Source organism: Rhea pennata, chromosome 28, assembly GCF_028389875.1.
Source record: "Rhea pennata isolate bPtePen1 chromosome 28, bPtePen1.pri, whole genome shotgun sequence".
In the NCBI taxonomy this organism is placed as follows: Eukaryota; Metazoa; Chordata; class Aves; order Rheiformes; family Rheidae; genus Rhea; species Rhea pennata.
The window spans coordinates 792,250-802,436 of NC_084690.1; the positions used below are offsets into that span (position 1 = coordinate 792,250).

Genomic DNA, 10,187 nt, shown 5'->3' on the forward strand with positions numbered 1-10,187 from the left:
TAAGAAAGCCTATTTGTCACTATTTTACTGAAAAAAATCCCTCTTGTCAGTGCTGCGAGCTGCCCGAGATAGAGGTAAGGGCACAGTTGCACCCCTTCAAGTTAGCCTGTGCATGCAAATTGGAGTTGCTCTCCACCTACCTTGCCTCTTTTACTCATTTTCTGTCTGATTCCTTTTTCCCCATCTCAAAGGCCCATCTAAAAAGTCTGTAGCAATTTATTATCTTTAAAATCAGTACAAAAGGTAAATCATTTCAGGGAATGAGAAGGCTCGGGAACAGGACTACAGGAGGAACTGGAGACATGAATAACAGTCAGTCTATGCGCTGGAAACTAGACAGGCAGACAGCAACACACAGGGGCCTTTTGCTAGCAGGCACTGGCAGTTCACAGTGAGACTGAGGAACTCCGCTACCAAGGCCCACGGAAAGAGGCAATGGATCCAAGGTGACAAGAGCCAGGCAGGCTGAGCTGCAACAGTCCATCCCTATGGGGCCCTATGTTTACATTGGGCATCCATGATTTAAAAGTCTTCCTGAGGTGCAGAAACCAGTGGGATTGTCCAGCTGTGCTGCTGGGATGAGGGAAAATCTGCCACTGATGAGAAAGTCCAGAGGGAGCACTGGTCAGCTGGGAGAGCAGAGCTCTGTCTTGTAGGACCACCCTTGGTGAGCTGCTCTGCCCAGGGCTCAGTCTCCTTGCTTCACTAGGACATCAGACAGGTCCTCTGTGCCCTCCAGCTTCAGATTCTGGAAAAAGGAGAAGAAAAAAACAAATTCAACAGAATCCAATTCATGTTTACAGTAAACAAGAGACAGGTATTTGAGTTGTCAAGTCCTGACATAGCAAGACCTGTGCCCAGTTTTCTTGTTTCTGATGATTTTTGCTGTGCAATTTCACCCACCGTTCCTACTAACAGTCATGCTCTTTACAGGTGTTGCTCGCATCTTGTTGTGTGGGCAGCATGCTTACCTTCTCATTTGCCAAATGCAGGAGGCAGGCAAATGCCAGCGGGACAGACAGATTCTTAGCCATCACAGAAGGCAGTCTATGAAACAGAGCAAGAGAAAGAAGGTTAGACTGGCCAGAAACTAGGCACCAAAACCCTATTGCTGGAACGTGTGTGGCAGGTCCTCCCCAAGTCCTCGGTCTTCATTGCTTTGTCCCTCTTGCTAGCAAAGTATTTGCCAAGCCAAACCCAGAGAGTGAGAGGAACAGGTTTTTTGATAAAATTTCAGATGCTAACATGGAAAAATCAAGAACAGGCACTATACGGGGGAGTGAGTCGTCTTCAGATTGCTGTCTATATTGACAGATCCGAGGCTAACATTCAGAACAACGTAATAGCATGGGCTAAGAGTATCTGTGACTAAAACAGCACCAGGATTCAGCCAGCATGTCTTAAACAACCCAGATGGGTCAGCGTTTGCCCAAGATCAGCTGAAGTCTGTCCCAGCTTCATTCTGACTCAATTTAGGGCCTCTCTACCTGTGGATCAGTTCCTTTGTAATGCCGCTGAAGACCTTCTCGCCTGCTACTGCAGATTTGTCCGTCTCCTTCTCCACGTCTTCCATCTGTTTAGCAAAAAGACAGACACTGCTGAGACAGGTTTTCCTCCCAAGGACTCAGCAGATAGCCTTGTGGACCGAGAACAAGCACTGCAAGAGTGCCACCTTCCCATACTGCAGGTATAGTCACAGCTCAAAGTCCATACTTGCCAACTATCCCATGGGAGCAAGACTGAGAGGAATTGCTCCTCTGCTTACCCAAGACTGTCTCCACAGGAGCTAAGCATAGTTACCTGTAGGACATTCTCATATCCTCAGGCCTCTTGAGGTATCTGGCAAGACATGTCTGTCTGGGGTCCTCCCCTACACTCACCTCTGCCACTGTTTGTTTCTTCTGTCCATCGGTCAAGAGGTCCCACATGTTTTGCTTCAGCCTCTTCATGTCCATTTTCTTGGCTGTCTTTGCATACTGAATTGCAATCTTATTGACCTGAGGACAGACATTTGGAGTTAGCTGAGGGTAACTGACCAGAAGCTGTATCCTTGGTCAGGACCACAAGAACAACCAAAACACGGTTCTCTCTTGGGAACAACAGTGAGCGCTGTACTGCTATTAAACCCTTGATTTTTAAGCATTTTCCCTTCTGCAAAGGTCCATCTGGAAATAAGGAGTCCAGCAGCAAGCCCGGGAGATCCTGCATCAGTGAAACTATTATCTCAGGTGTTGAGAGGCTTTACTCCAGACCTGCTTAGTGAGCAGTTCACAGAACGAGGATAACACGTGAATCCTTACCTTCTGGGGCTCGGCAATGAGGTTCAACTCTCCATATGTTGTGATACCAACACCACCGACGACCCCATTGAGCTCAGCGTCCTGACTCGCAGGGTGGGTGGTAAGGTTAAACTCCCCTGTCTGGCCCATGAGTTCACCGGGGTCATTGTCATCATCACTGTCTGCAGCCTGATTGAGAACAGATGCACCAGTGAGGCCACTCCACAGACATCTTTGAAGAGCCAGAGTTGTCCTTCACTGAGCTAAGAGGAGCACCTACCCCTGAGAGTGGCTAGATACCTTTCTACCTTCCCCAGGGAGGAATTTTCTTATTCAGCCTCTCCCCACAGTGCTTAGCTTGGGTTAAGGCTAAGACCAGGAGAAGACCTAGACCTGGAGGCAGAGACACACAATATCAGAAGACTGTTCTACATGGAAAGACATAAGGGCTCTTCTGCCAGTGTTGCAGCTAAGACTTGTCATAAACACACTCCTGAGGTTGCATTGCCTTGGCGGAAAGCTGAAGCTTCAGAAGAAATGTACTCCAGCAGGAGCTCAGAACAGCTGGGAGCAAGTTTCACTAGAAGCAAATGTCACTGTAGAGGTGATGGCAGAGATGTGCATGGAAGGGCTGGAATGGAGTTTCTCAGCAAATTGACTTGCAAACACCAAAGCTAGACAGTTTAGTTGATGCTATCGCAGTACTGAGAGTGAAGGGACAGAGGAATGCGCAGAGACTTTTATGTCTTTGTCACAACTTGCAATGCTGTTTCCTTTTCTCTAGTGGTGAATTCTGACCAGAGTCTCCCTAAGTTATTCTTGCTACATAGCGAGTATATGCAACAGAGAGAAATTTTTTTTGTCCCCAGTTACCTGCAATGCAGGGCAGAAGTTAGAGGTGTCGTTGGGGTTGTTGTAATCATAGTCACCAATCTCGTCTTCATGATCCAACGAGCTGCCTGGCGCAGCCATCCGGCCAAGCTGTGGAGACGAGACCAGGGTAAGGAAATGGAAAAACTCTAAACATTTCCCCCAGACAATGTCTGCACCTTGTTAATTAATCATCTCCCTCTATCTCAGCCTGCTGGCTCCTTTATTTCCTCACACACCAGCTTACCACCAACTCCCTTTTTCCCCCCTACTTGTAAAGCACAGAAGCCAAGCACAACCCATTCGTCATCTGCAAAGGGTGACGAATTCAGGTAATTCAGTGAGAGGCATTGTGCTGGCCATTCTCCTGCCCCAAGGAGCATCCTGGAGTACTTCAAGCCCATGGCAAGGGTGGTTGTGTGCATGGAGCCATTGCCAACAGGCTTTTGGAGAAGACTCTTACCTTGACAGCTGGTTTGAGGAACAGCTGGACAATGTTGTTAGGGTCATAGTTGAAGTCTGTGGGAAGCGTGGTGCTCTTCATGTTCTGGCTTTCCAGAATGGTTTTGGCCAGAGTTACAGCTGCCTGTGGAAGGTATCCATGTGACATCCACTACTCACAAGATTAACATGCAACTAAGTGCTTTGAAAACAAGTCTTTGTTTGAAAAGAGGAAGTTCCAAGATGCCTCCAAAGAGGAATTCAGCACTGGTCCAGTTAGTGCACCCAGTGACGTATGCACAGCATCCTAGGATACACAAACAGGCCTTCAGGGTCTCTCTTACTGGCAGAGTATTAGCCAGGAAGAATGCTGCGCTCTTTTTTTATCCAATGGTTAGTTAAAAACTCTCCATTTGTAACATGACCTGCAGTCAGAAGAACCAGCACTAATGAATGTGCATAATGCTGGGTTTACAGAGCCAATTTTGCAGTAGAACCAGCTGAGCCATATGCAGACAACCATTGTAAGACACACTGATATGGTAGAAGTGAGAGCAAAAAGAAACAGAGGCAGAAACTCAGTGCTTACCTTAGTCTTACGGAAATACACCTCAAAGTCAATATCCTCATCAAAGTTTATTTCAAATGCTTTCTTTGCATTCTTCCTCTTGGTCTCTTTTTCAGAGACAGCATCCACTGCAGAAGGAGACAGTCAATGCTTTGTGACAGAGGAAAGGCAACATGCTTACTTGAGTGTCTACTCTGTGCAGAAAGGTCACCAGCATCTTCTAAAAATCCAATCTTCACTAGTGAAAAGCAACATATGTTGACCTTGGCTTTGTATTTTAAAGGAAACATTATCTTTCTACGGAAGCAGAAAGTTTTAAATTAAACTTCACTTTTTATGCAGAAGGTGGGAAACAACATCAGGATCTGTATTAGTACTATCGCTAATTGAGTCTGTTCCTGCAGTGAGACAAACCCCCTCAGCTTTGAGCATCACTAACAAACCCAACCAACACAGAATACATCAACTATCAAAGGACTCTCCTGAGACCTACAGCCTGCTCGCCTTCCTGATGTCTGAACTTGGTATTGCTTCCACTCTGGCTAGAAAAGAGCCATGCTGGCTGATCCCTATCTTGACTGTTCCTGCTTTATGACTCAGAAGCCACCCACCCCTAAACATGACAGATTGTTAACATAAATGCTGTCTGTAAACACGTACATTTGTGACGAGGTTTGAAACGCCAGTGCTCTGGGCCAGCCCACATGGAGAGAGTTCGAGGACTGAAGTAGGAGTACTCTCCTGGTTTCATGGAGAGGTGGAGGCACATGGTGCCGATGTTGCCATCTCCCAGAGGAACCACATCAGTTCTAGAAAGAGCATACACACCACTCAGCGAAACAATTCCTTTGACACATCGCTGCCGCTGGACAAGGACTGGACATTTAATACTAAGACCAGCTCTGTACAGATGTTTCTTGCTCCCTCTGCTGGTATATGTGCAAAACTCCCACTCTTTAATCAGCAACGGTGCTGTGAGCGTTGCACAGAGAGTTTGTGGTGTCGCTGCAACAACAGAGGCTGATTTGCCAAAGGGCAGGCTAAAAAGTCAGGTGCAGAGCACGCAGATAAGCAATAACTCTGGAAAAGCATAAACTACATAAGAAGTGCAAAGATATTCCTGTAATACATTCCTGTACATACCTGAAGTCAAACAGAAAGCAAGCTATATATCCAGACGGGAAACATGTGCACAGAAAATTAAAGATCCCAGAAAGCCACACCCTAACAACAGGAGTGGGACATCAGCACACAACCTTCTGCCACTGGAAGAAACCATCCAGCACAACATGCTGTGAGAGCTGGGCATCAGCAACCCAGAAAGTGTCTTTAAAAGGGAAGCTGACTTGCCTCCTTTTGACACATTCTATCAGTTGTCAATTCCCCCAAAGACTCAATATCCCCAAAAGTCTAATATTATTGTCCAGAAACCCTTGTTCAGCAGCTGCTCGCACAGCTGGCTTCTTTGTGTCATCTAAGGGTATCTGTAATCCCCCAGTGAGAAACTGAGCATAGAAAGGAAAGCTTTGCTCCAGGCCTGGTTTCTGCAATTCGTCTCTGTCCAAGGGGAATCAGAAGAACACAAAGACTCCTTGAAGGGACTGTCCCATTCCTTCAACTACAGTCAGTAGTTGACTACTGAGCACTGTTCTCCCATTGCAATGGATTTTCACTGACTACTCACCTTTTGCTCTCACGGATTGTCCCAAAGGCCTTGAGACTTCCTGTGAATTCCCCAATTTTGTCTGCTAGTGTGCAGTTGGAGGAGTCAGCACAGAAGTCATCATTTGGTAGGGTGGGAACACCGTCCTCCACATCACTGTCCATTTCCGCATTGATGTCAAACACTTGATCGCTCTTCTTAAATTTATCCAACAGGGCTGACACTGACTGCAGAACAAGAGAGTGCCCAGTGGAAAAGTCACAGGACAAACATCAGTGGCTCTACTGAGTAACATCCCACTGCCCTCTCTCTCTTGGACATTTCTCTGGGGGAGATGCAGCAGGGAGCACAAAATATAGCTCGGGTATCCTACCTTAAGCAGAACCAATGGACATACCTCATCATGGGATTCAGCATCCCACTGTGTAAACTGGAAACCAGCCAAAGAAGAGCAGATGGGGCGTTTTTCAATACACTGCGCTAACAGGGCTACGGACGAGGAGAGCAAAAAGGAGAGATTAGATTTAGGATAAAGGAGCTGGCAGCTGAAACAAGTTCCAGAAGTTAAAATATTCTTAAAGCCTCATATGCAGGCAGCTCTTCTTGAAAGTACAGTGCAAGGCTCACTGCAAAAGCACTTGGTCTCATCTCTGAGCAGAAGGGGAGAATTCAGTTGCTCTCCTAACTCCAGGGTGGGCATTGCACTGGGAATCTTATCACGGCAACAGGGTTTGTCAGCATGAACAGGCTTAAAGTACTTTAAAAAGGCCAGCCCTTAATACAGAGCAACTCAACTGCTGTGCAGCTCAGACCACATATATGTGCTACGTGACAGATCTGCCAGCTACATGCAGTCATCTAAAACCTGAGGTTCCTAGTTTCTCAACAACAAGTGTCAATTTGAGCAGGATCAGAGCAACAGTGCCAAAGAGTAGCTGAGAAAGAAAATCAAGCAGTGAACAAAAGCATAACTCAAGCTGGCTGAGACTAAAAGGAGCACATCTGGGCAGTTAAAAAGAATAGAAAGGTCTGGATGGGCCCATTGCTTAGTGTTACTGGCACTCACGCTTTAAATCCATCACTTTCACAGGAGCAGAGTTTGGCAGGACAAGTGTCTCAGAAGATGGGAGAGGCACGATTTTTGAATCAAAGAGGAGCTCACTGTGGCAGCCATGGGTATGCAAACCAGTAAGGAAAATTCCAGCTGTGCTGCATTCATCAAAAGATGCTGCTGTTTTCTGGAACATGGGATCAACCTACAGGGACAGAATCAAGCACAGAATCAAGCAGATGGATGGGGTGACACTGGTCTCTGCTAGGCACAGCTTTGAAGGAAGCAACACCCATACATCTTTTTCAGCCAGTAAAGAGCTCTTACAGCAGCCTCACGCAGAAGGGATATACACAACTAGGAATACTCTTGCTATAACAGCACAATTTATGGACACACATGTGAATGTTAGAGCCCAAAAGAGGCTGCCACAATGAGGAAAAAAAAAAAAAAAAGAAACGTGGAAGACAAGGAGATGTCTCCTTTCCTCCACCAGAAAGCAGCTGTTACATCAGCCCCTTCACTCACCTCAGGTCTGGGATGAGCCTCTGACACGTTAATGTTATTCAAGTTCTGTTCTATAGTTTTGAATGAGTGCTTTTTCTTTGTCTGGACTCTCTTGCTAGTCTCAGGAGCTGCAGCGCTTTCTTCTAAAAGGAAAATCACAAGAAGCTTCACTCAGAAAAGCTGCTAAAATGCCCAAGATGAGAAATTTTTACTTCAGTCTGTACAGCCAAACACACAGGCACCCAAAAAATGAGTGGGCATGAAGTTACCCAACTGGATATCTATTAGCATGAACCACCAATGTTTCGTCAGCTGGATGCTGCATTTCCTTTTATCTTCTCTGTCTTTTCTGAGGAGTACATTTTTAACTTGAAGCAAAGAACAGCAAGGAGTGGGGCACTTCATGCCTCAAATTAGGCCACCATTGGTTTGCATTCCAATCTAACCAGACTAATTGTTGAATACAGGCCTGAACACCAGATTCACATTCTCATTTCAGCTCTACTTCAGCACCCATGAAAACTAATTTGGTATTTCCTAGCCCTTGAAAAAAAATGAAGCTAGCAGTACGCTCCCAGATGAACGAAGTGCTTCGAAACGCATGGGTGCTACGTAAGCACACTGACATTGTTTTGCTTGTAGGTTGAACCTAACAAAAATAGAGTCAATGGCACACCTCCTTCTTGGCTGTCTGCATCCTTTGCGGGTGCCGAGTCCTTGCCCAAGCCTCCAAGAACTTTGTAGGCATCTGCATGGACTGCATCCACACGCACTGCGTAAATCTTCGCGCTGGCATCAAGGGTGCCAGCTGCTATCTGATGGAAGGAACATAGCATGCAATGTTTAGAGTTAGAAAGGAACAAGTCGCATCCAGAAGGTGGTAAACACAAAGACAAGCTGCAAATCTGAATTTCTGAAGGATGTACATTCTGTTTTAACAGCAAAACTGTGAACAACAGGATTTATTCTGAAACTTATTGGAGACCTAGCAGCATAGCAGGGGTCAAGATAGGTCTTTCCAGGTAGAGTCTATGTTTTATTTTATCAAGGCTCTCGGATCTCGGAAGGGATCACGCAGAAGAATACCTGCCAAGATTAAGCAATGAAGATAACCCAAAGGGTGCGCATTTGCATCTCCAAAGAGACTGCCCTCTCCTGCTCTTATGCCTTCTTTTGAGACATCCTTGTGGTGTCCTTCTATTTTACCCATGTGACAAAATCAAAAGGAGGAAGGCACAGGAAATGCTGAGTGTCCTTTTCAGATCACAGCCCTATCCAGGAAGGTGAAGGGCAACTTACTCAAAATCTGCACACGTTTTCCTTTCCCTGACTTGGTTTCCTCAGCTATAAGACGGCTAGCTCAGATTCCTAGAGGCCATGTTCAAAAAAGCCTTGCTGTTTGCTCATCAAAAAGTCAGCTCTCCCTTCTAGCATCAGCAAACTATTATAATTAGTAGGTCTTCGCCCTGGCAAGTTCTTATTTTGATCCATCCCTGATACCTGCTAGACTCAGCCACGCTATCTTCCTTTCTTTTATGGCCTTGCTCTATTACTGGCTATAACACTTCATTGCTTCATAAGCCTCACAACTCTCATTTTTAAACAAGATCTCATTCTGAAGGAGCAGAGCAGAAAGGAGGATTTAGCCTTTAACTCCTGTGGTACAAAAGAAATCAACACTATAGACTTGTACTAAAAGTTACTGTGCAGCCTCTTCCAGATGTTTTTACTAACAGTAACATCGCAGGTACCTTCAGTCTGCTGCAGACTTATTTGAGGTTTGTTTTTTAGGAAACCTTATGTTAAGTGCAAGTCAGAATGAAAACACTGCAGCAACCTGGCAGCAATTTCCCTCACCTTGAAGTTGGTCAGTTCAGAGTCCTTCTGTTTCAGTATCTCTGTCATATAGTCTATAAGGTGCAAGCCAAAAGCATTCTTCGTGGTGATTTTCTGAAACAAAGCAGACCTGAGAGTGGATGCCTGGAAAATGAAACTTGTCAGTCTGCCTGAGAACCGCTGTCCTGTGGGGGTATTTAAGGCCAAGGGGATGTGCTCTGTGTCATGTCTGACTTGGTTATGATTGAAAGGCGATAAAGGAGGTCTAAAGAGGTGTCTTGCAAGGGTGACACGCTCGGTTATTAGCTCAGGGGGCTTGCAAGGTGAATAACTTATGAAATGGGTCACCGGGTGACACGGAGGCAAACTTCCCCCGCCTCCCTCCTCCTCCTCCTCCCGTGCCGGCGGGAGGACGCAGCGGCGCGGAGACTCACGTTCTCGGTGGAGAGCTTGATGCAGGTGGAGTAGTGCTCCGAGATCTGCGTGTTCGTCCACTGCGGGATGGCCGGCAGCGACGTGTCCGCCTGCCTGCGGGGAGGCACGGGGCCCGCTGAGGCGGCGGGCCGGGGCGCTCGCCCCGCGCCGCCCGCTGCCACCGAGGCCCCCGCGCCCCGAGGCCTGCGCGGCCCGGCCCTACCTGGGCACCGGGGAGATGAGGCCCAGCGGCGAGTCGGTGCTGCCCAGCTGCAGGTCGGCGGCCCTCGAGCGCCGCCGCTGCTTCCTCTCCCGCTCGTCGTCGTTGCCGGGGCAGGCGGCCAGCACGGGGGTGCCCGCGGCGCCCAGGGGCCGCGGCGCGGGGGACTCGGCGGCGGCGCGCCGGCCGCCGCAGCGGGGGGTGCCGGTGCCGCCGCTCATCCTCGCCGCGCACCGCGCCGCCGCAGCGCCGGCGCCGCCTCAGAGCCTCCTCAGAGCCGCCTCAGAGCCGCCACCGCCGCCGCCGGCCTCCCGCCCGCCCCGCCCGGCCAATCAGCG

At 47.8% G+C, this 10,187-nt stretch overlaps 1 protein-coding gene across 1 annotated transcript; it reads right to left on the reverse strand.

Annotated features, from left to right (window-relative positions):
* Positions 1-262: 262 nt before the first annotated feature.
* NCAPH (non-SMC condensin I complex subunit H) lies at positions 263-9,925 on the reverse strand. The gene is made up of 17 exons (XM_062596887.1): positions 9,853-9,925; positions 9,650-9,743; positions 9,237-9,329; positions 8,056-8,194; positions 7,401-7,522; positions 6,888-7,077; positions 6,219-6,310; positions 5,843-6,048; positions 4,819-4,967; positions 4,180-4,286; positions 3,613-3,735; positions 3,153-3,260; positions 2,301-2,468; positions 1,881-1,997; positions 1,488-1,573; positions 972-1,047; positions 263-748 (listed from the first exon to the last, which is right to left on the reverse strand). Exons 3-17 carry the CDS (start codon positions 9,282-9,284, stop codon positions 689-691), a joined length of 1,791 nt encoding a protein of 596 aa, XP_062452871.1. The 5' UTR covers positions 9,285-9,329; positions 9,650-9,743; positions 9,853-9,925; the 3' UTR covers positions 263-688.
* Positions 9,926-10,187: the final 262 nt, after the last annotated feature.

Coding starts and splice junctions, on each gene's coding strand:
- NCAPH (XM_062596887.1), bottom strand. CDS start 9,284: ATGACAGAGATACTGAAACAGAAGGACTCTGAACTGACCAACTTCAAG. Junction 7,523..8,055: donor TGCAGACAGCCAAGAAGGAG/GTGTGCCATTGA, acceptor TTTTCCTTTTAG/AAGAAAGCGCTGCAGCTCCT. Junction 1,048..1,487: donor ACAAAGGAACTGATCCACAG/GTAGAGAGGCCC, acceptor TCTGTTTCATAG/ACTGCCTTCTGTGATGGCTA.